The sequence below is a fragment of the Schistocerca americana genome, chromosome 11, assembly GCF_021461395.2.
Source record: "Schistocerca americana isolate TAMUIC-IGC-003095 chromosome 11, iqSchAmer2.1, whole genome shotgun sequence".
Taxonomy (NCBI): Eukaryota; Metazoa; Arthropoda; class Insecta; order Orthoptera; family Acrididae; genus Schistocerca; species Schistocerca americana.
In genome coordinates this window covers 206,924,005-206,939,449 of record NC_060129.1, presented here as the reverse complement: position 1 = coordinate 206,939,449, position 15,445 = coordinate 206,924,005, and the positions used below count along the sequence as shown (strand labels likewise).

General features: G+C 44.0%; 1 protein-coding gene across 3 annotated transcripts in view; it reads left to right on the top strand.

Moving 5' to 3' along the window:
• Positions 1-15,445, top strand: part of LOC124553572 (amyloid beta A4 precursor protein-binding family B member 1-interacting protein) — a 528,575-nt gene that overhangs the window by 485,202 nt on the left and 27,928 nt on the right. For all 3 annotated transcript variants that reach the window (XM_047127415.1, XM_047127417.1, XM_047127416.1), the window contains 4 exons: positions 5,592-5,829; positions 10,363-10,562; positions 10,664-10,867; positions 14,298-14,468. In XM_047127415.1, coding sequence (XP_046983371.1) covers positions 5,592-5,829; positions 10,363-10,562; positions 10,664-10,867; positions 14,298-14,468 — 813 coding nt within the window. The remainder of the gene's footprint in view (positions 1-5,591; positions 5,830-10,362; positions 10,563-10,663; positions 10,868-14,297; positions 14,469-15,445) is intronic.

The window sequence follows — 15,445 nt, the reverse complement described above, 5'->3', positions numbered from 1 at the left end:
TATGAATACATTGGCTACTCCACTGCAATTTCATAACCACCTCTACAACCCTCTAGATCACATAACATCAACAGATACGAAGAAGGTAAGTTGGAAAAAGAAAACACTACATGGCAAGCACCCGTATCCTCTAACACAGCCACACATAGATCAAGACGCATCTGACACATGGTGAAGACAAGGCAATGTATACAGTGAGACAGAAGGATTCATGATTGCAATACAGGATCAAACAATAAACACCAGATATTACAGCAAGCACATTATTAAAGATCCCAATACCACAACAGATAAATGCAGACTTTGCAAACAACAAATAGAAACAGTAGATCACATCACAAGCGGATGTACAATACTAGCAAATACAGAATACCCCAGAAGACATGACAATGTAGCAAAAATAATACATCAACAACCTGCCATACAACATAAACTAATACAACAACACGTTCCCACATACAAGTATGCACCACAAAATGTACTGGAGAATGATGAATACAAATTATACTGGAACAGAACCATTATAACAGATAAAACAACACCACATATCAAACCTGACATCATACTCACCAATAAAAAGAAGAAATTAGCACAACTAATCGAAATATCCATACCCAATACAACAAATATACAGAAGAAAACAGGAGAAAAAATTGACAAATACATCCAACTGGCTGAAGAAGTCAAGGACACGTGGCATCAGGATAAAGTTGACATTGTACCAATTAAACTATCAACTACAGGTGTCATACCACACAATATCCACCAGTACATCAACGCAATACAGCTACATCCAAACGTATATATACAACTACAGAAATCTATAATTATTGATGTGTGTTCAATTACCCGAAAGTTCCTAAATGCAATGTAACATATATCTCTTGATCAAGGTCCGCGTCACTTTCCATTTTTAACCAGACATAACGTCTGATAAAGGAAGGAAATAATAATAATAATAATAGATTATTATTATTATTATTTTACAAAAGCCAGTATATTAGTCCAATAAATTTCAGCAGTAACTAAAAGAAGGTACTATATGTGCCATCCTTTAGCTTTCTTACGGACTTCGAGAGGGGGATCAAATATTGCATTACATCACTGTTTGATTGAGATTCTTTTCTAACCTAGAGGCATTTAGTGAAGATTTTGGTTTCTTTATAGAATGAAATGGCTAGTAGGTAATAAGTCACAATGATTTGCAGTAAGATTTTTTCTACCTGCACAATAACATGAAACTGTGAAATTGTCTTCACTACAGTTCAAATGAAAATGCTTTATAGATGCAGGAAATTGCCACGCACCTACGGTACTAAAATCTCAAAAGCACTGAGACTGTTTTGTGACACGGGAGATAGTAGTGCCACAATTTTTACTGTAGCAGACCTGCACACACTTGAGTATTCACCTTGGAGGTCTTTTGAAGATGAAGTAATTGTGTCAGCTAAAGTTGTTCATTTTTGAAAGAATTGAGTGAAGTATAAGAAACTGAAAATCATTAGATTCTGTGCAAAATTATTACTCTAAAAGAAGTGTGCCCATCATAAAAATGGGTAGCCACAGAAATATTGTGGAAAATAAGTGAAGGAAAACTAGCATATTAAAAAAAATTATATGCCTGTCCTTTCTCGTTTAAAAAAGGGGGAGGGTTGCTCTCTATTTATTGTTAAGTTGGAGCAGGAAGCCACCGAAGGGAAAATCCGAGGAAAAATTGAAGGACAAAAAAAGGTCAGAAATGTTCGTTGCAGCTAATGTCATTTTGTTCATTAGTGTTTACTTTTATTTTATTTGTGTCACTCCACATTTTATTCAAGCTCCGACCACACAGATACAAAAATGATTCCATAAGTTATGTAGAAAAAGAACTAGAAACAAACATTACTCTTTACGACACGTACGAAGCTCGGAGATGTCCGCCTTTCTTGCCAGGTGGGGCGCTAGTGCAACAATTTTGTCTGAACTGTTTGTGACACTGTGGTTAAGCTGACTTTGTAACAGTTCCAGTTTTTTTCTTTTTTTAAGAGTATGTGTAATGCATTTGTTTACTTAGCAGGGTTACCCAATTGCACTTTCTTTCTAGTGGTCAGCACTGTATGTGAAATGAGGCAGAGGTAACACAAAACTGAAAAATTAGTGACAAAAAACAGTAACTTTTGGTCCAGTGACGTTTGGTTGACCATTTTTAAGTGTTTTAATTGTTTTATATGTGAATGCCCTATATTTGAGAAGTACAAAACAGTTTTTGAAAATAATTTATCTTGAACCTTTAGTGGATGGCAGCCATTTTTATTTGTTGGCACATGACAATTTTTCAGTCTGTAGACATTAGCGAAAATTTGAATATCTCTGCACTGGTTTAAGTTACATCATTGCAATTGACATGATTGCTTTTAGAAAAGTGTCCTCTACAACATTGTCTATTACTCAAAACACACTAAATTAAAAAATAACCAGTCAAAATGAGCTCCAAAGTTTGGTATCCAAATTTTGAAAAATCCACTTTTTAGGCCCAAAAATAACAAACAAGAAGTGATTTATGAGTGTCTACTTTTTACCTATAGTTAGATATCATATACTACTAGCCTCATATAGAGAAAGAACACTTAAAAATGTTTCCTTAATTTTTTATGAATTTTTCAAATTCGAAGTTTTTTTTTTTTTTTTAATTTGGCGTTAGTTATCTCGCGTGGGACTGCATATAAAAATATGATTGTTGAACAGTTTGTACACCTACATGAGAGCAACATATTGTAAAAAGTTCAACATTGATATCTGACTCTGAACAAAGGTATGAATTTTTGAAAATGAGGAAATAATTCACATTTCTCTACAACTGATCTTATGGCTGTTGCCTATTTAAATCGGTTATTGTTTCATTGTAATAACATTTAATTGTGACATACATTTAGTTAACACTATCTCCAAATATTCATTTTGTTCATTTATTTTTAATAATACAATCGGAGCTTTCACTTTTGTTCTATGGTAATAAAAATGCCCATTTACGTTTAGGTTAATTGTCAATAAAGAAGTACATTATTGCTGGGTGTGGCATCTGCAGTGTTACGTGGCTTTATGCTTAATTACAGTCTTACTATTTTATCAGTTGATTTGTTTTCACCACGTAATGCCCGCAGTCTACGTCCTCCTTCGATGCTGAGCGATGTATCACTTTTCGTTCTGATGCCGCAACTCTTCCTTTCCTTTATCTTTACTACTTTTTATCTATATCGATGATGAACTATTGGTTTTACATTTTAACAACTTTTTAATAACTGGAAGTATTACAGGCATCGGGTCCCACCTAATGTGTCACCCGCCTATACGTTTTACACGAACCTTTCGAAACTCGATCAATCTGTTTACAAAGAGGAAGGAAAATATCTCTTCCTTTGACGTCGTCCGACGCCGACATAGGAAGCTGGACACCCTTGCGGCCCGGGCTCTTCCTCGGCTCGCAGTAGTTTGCGGCATTCGTTTTATTCCTCGCCCACTTGCCGCTACGTCGAACTTCCGTGGTGATCGTCGTGCGACGTCTTCCACGTTATCTGCAACATAAATAAACTTTCTTCCCATAGTATTTCTGAAAACCCAAAAACAAACTTAAAGAACATAATAATAATAACTGTTCTTAAAATTATTTGTATAAGTCTTGGTCGCTTTAATTGAGGGGTGGGACAGGCCTAAACCACATTGTTGTAGTCAGTGTGTTCTGAAACCTCTGTTAGAGTGGATGTACTTACTTCATCGAGAGTGTAAAATGTGTTATGTGCTTTGTTCTGTGTGTAATTTGTAATTAGTTTTGAGAGATTAACTGGAATGCAATAACATGGATGAACAGTGCTCTGTTGGACAGATAGCAAGTGAAGTGTGCCACGAAACAGTTTACAGTTCAGTTTCAAAAAACTTGAAAATGTCTGACTTTGATGAAGTTAGACAAACTTTGTTTAAATTTTGAGTACGTTCTTCTGTAGCACCGGTGTGTGAGTATCATGAGAAGAAATATATTCTGAAGTACAACCACATTTTTGGAAGAAACTGCCGTGATCCACTTTTAAAGTTCATAAAAAGCCTATTACTAAAGGTTTGAGGAAAGTAAAACTTGAACATTGTAGGAGGTACAACAAAATGTGAAGTAAAGCCAGCCTACAAAGACCAACCACAGACCAAATTCTCACAATACAGGACACGTATGCCTTTCTCAAGGATAATATTAAAGGCGTTACCTATTTTCTGATTGAGAACGAAAGAAGTGGTTCTGCGTATGAAAATGACACTCCAAACCAGATTTGAAAACTGTAGAGCAATAAAAGGAACAAGGCATTTCCACAAATTCCTTGGCACTGCAGAAAACTTAGTTCGATGCTGTGTAATATCAGAAACCGAAATTTATGAGGGTCATTGTGTCAGTAAATTTAAATCTCTTTCTTTAATGTTGAATGACATAGTGGCATGTGTGTCTGATGGACAGTGGTGGCTTGCAGAGGTTGAAAGTCTGCTAGTGACAAAGTCTGGATACCAATGACAAATGTTTTAAGGAAACTTTCAGTGCTCGAACTTACAACAGCGACTGGTGGGTCTTATTGTATATCGCAGAAGCTGTCTGAAGAAATGTGTGTTCTTAACATTCACCACCAAATTTAGGAACAGTCGCATCTCGAAGGATGTTAATTGAAAATATTTCTTTTAAGCAGCCTATGTAAAAATAATATAAATGTTAATTTCAGTGATGTTTCCACTTTTTGTATATAATTCAGTACCTCAGTTCAATAATAATTGATTATATCCCGCCAATATCACACACGAGTAGGCAACTGCCGTAAGATCGGTTGTAGAGTAATGTGAATTATCTCCTCATTTTCAAAAATTCATATCTTCGTTCAGTCAGATATCAGTGTTGAAATTTCTACAGTATGTTGCTATCACATAGGTGTACAAACTCTGCAAAAATCATATTTTTATATTCAGTCCCACCTGAGATAACTAACACCAAACTTTACAAAAAATCAAAATTTTCAAATTTCAAAAATTCATAAAAAATCAAGGAAACATTTGTAAGTGTTCTTGCTCTATATGACATCTAACTATAGGAAAAAAATACTCTCATAACTCACTCCTTGTTTGTTATTTTTGGGCCTAAAAGTGGATTTTTGAAAATTTGGATACCAAACTTTGGAGGTCATTTTGACTGGTTATTTTTGAAATTAGGGTATTTTCTCTAATAGACAATGTTGTAGAGGACACTTTTCTATAAACAATGGTGCCAATTGCAATGTTGTAACTTAACCCAGTGCAGAGATATTAGTATTTTTGCTAACGTCTCTAAACTGAAACATTGTCACGCGCTTACAAACAAAAATGGCCACCAGTCAGTAAATGTGAAAGGTAAATTTTTTTTAAAGAACTGTTTTGAACTTCTCAATTATAAGGTAATCACATACACAAAATTAAAATATTTAAAACGGTCGAGCGACCGACTTAATTTTTGTCGGACCACTTCATTTTATTAACAAAAAACTGCACTCTGACCTCTCTCGCGGCAGCCGCATCTCGGGTGGGGAGCGGTACTGACCGATTCGGTGTCGCAGATGGACGTGGCGAGCCGCGCCAAGGCGGAGAAGATAAAGATCGCACTGGAGAAGATGCGGGAGGCGAGCGTGAAGAAGCTCTTCATCAAGGCGTTTGGCGGCGACGGCAGCTCCAAGAGCCTGCTGGTGGACGAGTCGATGACGGCGGGCCACGTGGCGCGGCTGCTCGCCGACAAGAACCACACCGCCATGGACCCGGGCTGGGCCGTCGTCGAGCACCTGCCCGAGCTGCACATGGGTAGGTGGACCGGCGAGGCACATTCTAGAACTGAGCCGCAGTAGCGAAAGGGATTACTAGCTTCTTGCAATATGGTGAAAACTGCACTAGCCGAATTTTTTGTGTGATATGTTGTTGTTGTTGTTGTCTTCGGTCCTGAGAGTGGTTTGATGCAGCTCTCCATGCTACTCTATCCTGTGCAAGCTTCATCTCCCAGTACCTACTGCAACCTACATCCTTCTGAATCTGCTTAGTGTATTCATCTCTTGGTCTCCCTCTACGATTTTTACCCTCCACGCTGGCCTCCAGTACTAAATTGGTGATCGCTTGATGCCTCAGAACATGTCCTACCAACCGATCCCTTCTTCTTGTCAAGTTGTGCCACAAACACTCCTTCTCCCCAATCCTATTCAATACCTCCTCATTAGTTATGTGATCTACCCATCTAATCTTCAGCATTCTTCTGTAGCACCACATTTCGAAAGCTTCCGTTCTCTTCTTGTCCAAATTATTTATCATCCACGTTTCACTTCCATACATGGCTACACTCCATACAAATACTTTCAGAAAAGACTTCCTGACACTTAATCTATACTCGATGTTAACAAATTTCTCTTCTTCAGAAACGCTTTCCTTGCCATTGCCTGTCTACATTTTATATCGTCTCTACTTCGACCATCGTCAGTTATTTTGCTCCGCAAAGAGCAAAACTCCTTTACTACTTTAAGCATCTTATTTCCTAATCTAATTTCCTCGGCATCACCCGAGTTAATTCGACTACATTCCATTATCCTTGTTTTGCTTTTGTTGATGTTCATCTTACACCCTCCTGTTTGATATAAAGAAACAAAAAGTTCAGTAATAAATTGATCGAGTGAGTACGGGGAATGGAGCATTGTAAGTCCACGTTTTTCGCTATCAAATAATCATTTTGCATCGGCCAGTATTGTGTCGATGAGGAAGGATGAGACATTTACGGTTGTTTGTCCTGATTTTATTGGTGGCTCTTCCTCTTCTCCTGTTTACTTCATGGGTCTGCACAGTTGCACAGGTTGAAGCAATGTTGCTGGCAATTGGTGGCCGTATGCCCTCCCCAATGTCATCACTTCCCTCTGTACTTGATCTGTCTGCAACTAGAGTAAAATTTGTGTTTGAGTGTGAGAAGATTTTTCTAGAGGCAGGATGTGGGAACTGACGCGATTCATCTACACTGACTCGGTTGAAGATACCTCGGGTGTAAATGTATGTATGGTAAACAGTGATACCTTCAGTACAGATCGGGTGAGGCCGTGAGCGACGGGGCCGGTAGACGGGAGGGATACGTACGTAATCTGCGAGAAGTCGTGAATTTGGGTAGGACGGGAAGCACGGTCTGATAGCAGAAGTTGCGGAGGTGATAGGTCGCGTAAAGTGGGAAATTCGTGTCGGAATCTCGGCTCCGCACAAATTTTCACTCGTCGCTGTCGGATTTATTTCGGTACCCGTTTGCGGCCGATGTCGGTAGCTTCTCTTTCGTCGAGAGAATACTTTTAGCTTAGTGGTTTGGGATAGCTGCGGTGCCCACTTGTGCAAAGGCTGCAGGCTGTCGTCTGCGCCGTCACTGTAAATGGGATCGGCTGCCGTATTCGAAAATCTCGCCATCCGGGAGCGACGTGCGAAAAAATGTGAAACCTGTAGGCGCTCGTTGTGCAGTGCACACAGAGAACATCACGACTTCTGAAAGAAATGGTGCCATTTGTTTTGGAAACATCGGACATACGTCCCTGGTGGGGATGAAAGTGGAACGAGATAATTACTGCAGGTGAAGGTTAATGACGCGACTGGCACAGTTCAGCGTTTCACAATTACAGAATCGTCAGCTAGTTTCCTCTCTGATATCGCAGACAACAGTTCTACAGATTTGTGGCCGATAAGGTCAGTTATCACAAATTTTGTGCACAGAGCGTCACGAAGCTTCTGAACGGTGTCTGCAAAAGTAGGGGATTGCGAACCACGTTAATTTTTCTGCAGAAGGGGAAGAATTACACAGTCACGTAGTGACAAGCCGTGAAGTGGGGGGTCGAAAATGGCAACGTGGACGGGAAAACGACCATTTGTGAGGTGTGGGGAGGGTGGGGGGTCAGTCCTTACCGTCCAGACACACCAGCCTCTGAAGTGCCGCAAAATTTTTTCCACGTGAGAACCGGTAACTGCTGTCTTTTGGGACAGAAAGAAAATACTTCTTGCTGATTTTATGGGAAGAGGCGGTACAATGAAGTCTGAAATTTACTGTGAACTACACGTTCAGAGGAACCGTCCAGAGCGAAAGATCTGCGAGTCGAATTCTGGCACGTTTTTGTGTACGGTAACACAACGGTACGTACTGACCCGTGCACACGAACGTCGCCGAACAGTTTCGACTGGGGCCCAATCGATCGTTCTCTGTACAGAACTGCTTTGTCACCCAGTGATTTTCACCTGTTTCTGAAGGTGAAAAAATAGTGATGTCACAGTGATTTGGAGGTGATGACAAGTTAGAAGAGAGTGTGAAAGTGTTGCTCGGTTTACAGGTGGCAGAATTACACGACAAGGCCTTCGAGAAACTCATTCTTCGATAGGACGAGTGCATTAATCTAATGGGCAGTTATCGAAAAACAGTGGGGCATTGGGGAGAGAGGGGGCGGGGAGGAGGGGGGGTTGCACAGAAAACCAGAAACACCAAAAATGCGACACATTAGCATGCCTAGTAGTGCAGCAAAACAGTTCACATTCAAAACACCTTTCAGTTGTCCCAGAATGGATACGTACAGGTCACGTTTGGTTTTCAGTGAAATCTCATTCTTTACTTCCTGCAAAATGGTCGCAAGTTTGGGTAATGACCGTGGAGGTAGACTGCAGTCACACACCCAGCCCTTCAATATAGACCACTAAAGATCGATCAATAGTACTCAGATCAGCTCAATAGTACTCGGATCCGCAGACTGCGGTGGCCAGGGGAGGACAGTTCGACCTCATACTCGTAAAACTGGTCTCTGATTATGCGAGCTGTATGAACCGGGGCGCCGTCATCGCAGAACACGGCATCACCGTCAGAGAACAAACGTTGTGCCATGGGACGGACCGCGCTCGGGGCGACGGTGGCAGTAGTTCGACCTTACAGAGTAACCTCGAGGCCCTCGGAATACCGCGGCACGGCTGGCCGAATCGTCACCGGCCCCAGCCACATTTCGTTCTCGTGACGTAAACTTGACCCGAAGTCGTAGACTGTGTGAAATGAACCGTCTGACCGAATGACATTTTTCTGTTGCTCCGTAGTCGTGTTTTACGACTTTGACACCACGTTTTCCTGTTTGATCTTTTGCATCACTGGAATTCCAGATTGCCGTGCTCCCTCCGTGCCGTTTCGGTGACGACGGGGTCGTTTGTGAGCGGGACGTTCGGCACTGCAGTGACTTCTGCGAATGTCATCGTCTCATTTTCTGTCACCGTCCTCTCCGGTGACTGTCGGTCACGACCGGTCGACACTCTTTCGTAGCTTCACGAGTTGCAGCAAAAGTTTTTCCACTCTCACTGTGAGCAACTGAAGTCTCTGACACGGTACCTTCCAGTACAAAAAACACTGGACTCCCTCGGTCACGAAAGCACTGCACCGTACGAGCACAGACAATTTGCCCAAGTTCGAATTCACTCTGACGTAACACATTCGCGGCTACGTGGGATACTCTCCTGATTGCAACTGACGCTTGCGACGTATCGAGAATGTCGCACGGCTGCCACTCGTGGCTGGACGGTGTGGCGCGACCCGTAGGCTCGGCTAGCCGTCCGCATTTTCGTTCGCAGTATTTCTGTGTTTTCGTTCGCACTGTGTAGCTGAATGTCGGTGCTGGAAGTTGTGTGCAGCTTAATAAAGAAACTATTAGTGTACTCGTATCCTTGTCGTAAATTGACGCAACTGACTTACCGGATAGTCCTCGTACGTAAGTTATAGGCTGTGCCAGAAAAAAACTGGACGGATAGAACTGTACAGACGACGTGGAGCGTTAGGAGGGGGATTCGGGCTGAAATTTGGACAATTCGTCGGCACGCAGAGTGTCTCCGTACATCTGTCCCAATTTAGAGGCCCCGCGGGTGCCTCGTACCGATCGTCGATCGAGGAGGACGTCTCAACACTTTGCGATGGAGAGGGGTGGGGATTTCCTTTTCTGTTCTCCGATGTTGTATATATCTGAACTCGTTCACTGTCTGTAACGGACTACATTATAAATACTGCTCACTTTAACTTTTCAGACGTAATTTCGCAAAATTAGGTTACACCTGCACGGAACGGGACGGAACTGAACTGGTGGGTTTACTCGGCCGTAGTACGACCGACTACCATCTGTCGCCAGAGTCGTGGGAAGGTGGAGCTCACCCGTAAAGGGTGTACTCGTACAGAGTCGCTCGTGCTACGGGGTAGGCAGGTCCCGCTACGGCCGGGGTTGCATTTCGCTCTGTCGCGTGACGTGTAGGTCCCGAAGTGAAAAAGTGAAATTCGAGGAGGGCGCGTTCTGAGTGTCGGCTCCTCTCTGTGGACAGAGCGTGCCTACGAGGATCACGAGCTGCTGGTGGAGAACCTGCTGATGTGGACCCGCGACTCGAAGAACAAGCTGCTGTTCGTGGAGCGGCCCGAGAAGGTGGCGCTCTTCACCGGCCCGGAGCTGTTCCTGCTGCCGCCCGGGCAGCGCGGCTGCGCGCAGTCGGACTTCGACGACCACTCCCGCACCCTGCTGCTCGAGGTACGTACCGGGCGACGGTGCGTCGGGCGCACCGGAACGGGAAGTGGCTCTCGGCGTGACGGCCGGACGGAGCGAGTGACGGGGCCGTTTTCTCTGCGCAGGAATTCTTCTCGGGCGGAGCGGGCGTGCCGGAGGTGGAGGGCCCGCTGTTCCTCAAGTCGGAGTCGAAGAAGGGCTGGAAGCGGCACCACTTCGTGCTGCGCGCCTCCGGCCTCTACTACCTGCCCAAGGAGAAGGCGCGCGGCGGCGGGGGCGGGTCCTCTGCCCGCGACCTCGCGCACCTCGCCTCCTTCGACGTCAACCAGGTGAGTGTGCGGTCGACGGGGCCGGGAGCTGACGGAGGTGGTACGCGGGGGCCTCCGATTTCTTTTCCGAGTTCGGGTCTGAAACTTTTTAATGTCAGTGTAGTCATCTTTGACACTCATTTAATTTCGTGTGTAGTGGAACTGCAGAAAAAAGACACGCTCAAAAAATGAAACAGTAAATTATAAAAAAGTTGTTAACAGAGTAGTGCAAAACGCCTAAACGCCCGCACCGTAAGTTCTCGTTAGCTCGTAACCTCAGCTTCGAGCACCCGTAGGTACCGACACCGCCTGTCCTCGTTATTAAGCTCATGTCCGTAATGTGTGTCTGTGTGGTACTGGATCTGCCAGTTAGTGCCTAGTTAATAGACAGCTCGTAATTTGATAAGTATTAGCACTACTGACGTGCTAATTAAACATAATTTTTGCAAGATATTCCTTTCTGGTTATGTTCGAATAGTGTTAATGAATTCGTAGGAAATGTCAACCTCGATAGTACTAACAAAATATTTTTTCAATTTCTGCTTTTGTCCATTAAAAGTGTTTATTTTACTGATATTTATATATATATATGCAGCAGATTTCCAGCATCTATATTGAAACGTTATTAACTTTGTCTCGGAGGCATAATCTAGTTTGTGATGGAAGTGATCTGCAATGTAGCCTGAGGTCTAGACTGGGTTATAAGATGGCAGTACGATTGTAAGTTAGTGAAGCGAACTAATGTGAAAGTGTGGTTGTGATGCAAACCAATCTGTAGTAAAGCTCGATGTCTAGGTTATGTTGGTAGATGAGAGTTTGGTTACGTGCTGGCAAAGACAACTGATGTGAAAGCAAAATACCTGGTTCTTGTGATAAATTGACTTGTAGTATGACCCGAGATCTGGGTTAGGTGGGTAGGTGTCAATTTGCTTACCCATCGCCAAAGGCAACTGACGTGAAGAAAGAAAAGGAGGAAAAAAATTTGGAGCGATTGTGAACCATGCCTCGAAGCCGTACCGCACGGCCGACTCGTTTATCGTGCGGGAGGACTTCGTCAACATTTGTTGCCGATGACGATTCCCAGATGCGATACTCGAGTGTGTTCACTGCGACAGTGAGTGTAAAATGTGCTTTGTCACACTACAAAAACATTCCTAGGTCACGTGTAACGAATTTGGACCTTTACGAGAAACGTGACATGTGCGCCACGTTGCAAAACTCAACGAGTACTGTGAAGTTCGTGCGGCTACTGTTTCGCAGTCACTCACAGCACTTCTCGAACAGTGAGCCGCGGAATTCTCAACTGTTGTGTTCTCGACTGTTGTGACACAGACATGCACCGCTCGAAGATCGTACTTCGCGTCCGGTTTTCTCAGCAGTGACGACAGTAACTTCTGTGACAGAGTGTAGTAAGACTGGCTGTCGGCACCTCTCGTGAGCCGTTCACGAATCGCCAAGTAATTCGAACTTCCGAATGGGATTCTTCGACCCCAGTGTGGAAAGAAGTCTCTCCCTATTCTTTAAACGTGTCAGTACTCTCAAAGAGTAGCGACACGGTTGCCATCTTTCGGATAAAACTGTTTTACGAGTAAAGCCCCCCTCACCTCGTCCGGATCCGTGTCGACGTCTGCAACTATATTGCTCGTGTTTAGACGCTACGGAACCCGGACTCGACGGGGAGTCGTATCGGTGACACTACTGACGAAACACACAATCTGGACTTCATTCCTGTGCAGTTGGTTACCCATATGGTAAATAGTTTCCTGTTTAACTTGACCCGAGTAGTGAAAGTTTAATTATAACCACCCTGTGTGTAGAATACCCAGTCAGATGTAACACAAGTCCTTATGGCACTACTGATTTCTGGAAAAGCAAACAAATAAATAAGTAAAAAATATATAAAAGTAACACAGAGTTTTGAGGTGAGTTTTTTGTTTAATTTTGTGGAGAAGTTCACTGTCAGGAGATGGTAATTTTATTGTTTTGAACAATGTCGGAAATGGGGTGTACGTAAGTACGCTACTGGCCATTAAAATTGCTACATCAACAAGAAGTGCAGATGATAAACGGGTATTCATTGGATAAATATATTATGCTAGAAGTGACATGTGATTACATTTTTCACGCAATTTGGGTGCATAGATCCTGAGAAATCATTACCCAGAACCACCACCTCTGGCCATAATAAAGGCCTCGATACGCCTGGGCATTGAGTCAAACAGAGCTTGGATGGTGTGTAGAGGTACAGCTGCCCGTGCAGCTTCAACACGATACCACAGGTCATCGAGAGTAGTGACTGGCGTATTGTGACGAGGCAGTTGCTCGGCCACCATTGACCAGACGTTTTCAATTGGTGAAAGATCTGGAGAATGTGCTGGCCAGGACAGCAGCCTGACATTTTCTGTATCCAGAAATGCCCGTACAGTACCTGCAACATGCGGTTGTGCATTATCCTGCTGAAATGCAGGGTTTCGCAGGGATCGAATGGAGGGTATAGCCACGGGTCGTAACACATCTGAAATGTAACGTCCACTGTTCAAAGCGCCGTCAGTGCGAACAAGAGGTGACCGAGATGTGTAACCAATGACACCCGTATCATCACGCCGGGTGATACGCCAGTATGGCAATGACGAATACACGCTTCCAATATGCGTTCACCGCGATGTCGCCAAACACGGATGCGACCATCGTGATGAAGTTTCACCATTCGTGCACCCAGGTTTGCCGTCGAGTACACCGTCGCAGGCACTCCTGTCTGTGATGCAGCGTCAAGGGTAACCGCAGCCACGGTCTCAGAGCTGATAGTCCGTGCTGCTGCAAACATCGTCAAACTGTTCGTGTAGCTGGTTGTTGTCTTGCAAACATCCCCATCTGTTGACTCGGGGATCGCGACGTGGCTGCACAATCCGTTACAGCCGTGCGGATAAGATGCCTGTCATCTCGACTGCTAGTGATACGAGGTCGTTGGGATCCAGCACGGCGTTCCGTATTACCCTCCTCAACCCACCGATTCCATATTCTGCTAACAGTCATTGGATCTTGACCGACGCGAGCAGCAGTGTCGCGATACGATAAACCGCAATCACGGTAGGCTACAATCCGACCTTTATCAAAGTCAGAAACGTAACGGTACGGGTTCCTCCTCCTTACACGAGGTATCACAACAACGTTTCACCAGGCAACGCCGGTCAACTGCTGTTTGTGTATGAGAAATGGGTTGGAAACTTTCCTCATGTTAGCATCTTGTGTCAATGCTCTGAAAAGCTAATCATTTGCATATCACAGCATCTTTTTCCTGTCGGTTAAATTTCGCTGTAGTGCATCATCTTTGTGGTGTAGCAGTTTTAATGGCCAATAGTGTAGTTGTCACGTCCATTTCCCGGTAAAGCCCACAGAGACAGCACACGACCAGCTGCCTCCCCAGTGTACTGAAACCGCCGTCGCTTTGCAGGTCTACTACGGCGTAGGCTGGCGCAAGAAGTACAAGGCGCCGACCGACTTCTGCTTCGCCATCAAGCACCCGCGCCTGCAGCAGCCCAAGTCGACCAAGTACATCAAGTTCCTGTGTGCCGAGGATGAGGCCTCGCTGCACCGGTGGGTCGTCGGCATCCGCCTCGCCAAGGTGAGCGCCTGCTTGCACCGTCCGGTGTTCGCCGCGTACGAGCTGTCGGACCGCGCCCGGCGGTTTGTCGCGGTGTTACTTTTGTACTACACGGTCGTCTTTCGTTATTGTGGTAGTCTGCTCACAAAGTTTGGGCTTTTCTCAGAGCATGGACACAAACCAGTTCCACTCTGTAGCACAACAGAAAGTGCTGTCATTTGTCACTCTCAGCAGTTCACTTTATTCAGCACCGTGAATTTGTAAAATTTATTCCTGTGCTTTTAAAAGGTAGATTTAGTACAGTTTCCTCCTTCTCTGCCATTCTGATCCCTCTGAATCACACTTGGACACTACAAAATCTGGAGATTTTGTGTCGGAGTGTATCAAATACTTCTGTCAGAAACGGTCGTCAGGGCGAGCTCTCCTGCCAGATTAAAACTGTGTGCCAGACTGGGACTCGAACTGAGAACGTGTTCCTTTTGTCGCAGTGCTTCTAATGTATTTTTCTACAGTTTTCTGCATTACCGTGATTCAACAGGTGTCGAATTTAATGACAGGTTCTCAGAGTGAAACGGGCAGCAAAAATGTGATGAAACTCGCCGTATATTCGTGGAATGTCTTTAGAAGTACGAGATCGTGCCTGGACTAGAGTGTGTCTGAGAGACTGCCCCAGAGTGACACAGATGTGAATTTGTCTGTTACCTTCATCAGTGAAGAGTGGAATTAAGTCTGCAGTGAAGATACAGTTCACTTCTGTGACTGCCTAATTGACTGAAAAATATGAGAAACTGAACAAAATATATCGCACTACTTACAAACCCAGAACTAAACACACTGTTTCTTCTCGGAGTGCTAGTCCACGAAGGAAGCGTCGGGATCGATCGAGCAAACTAATTGTGTCACTACTGCCGAGTCATTTCCACTTTCGACTCGTAAAGACTGATGGGAGAAAAGACAAATTTGAGTGTCTCTCATTCTGCAGTAGTCACTTACAGCGA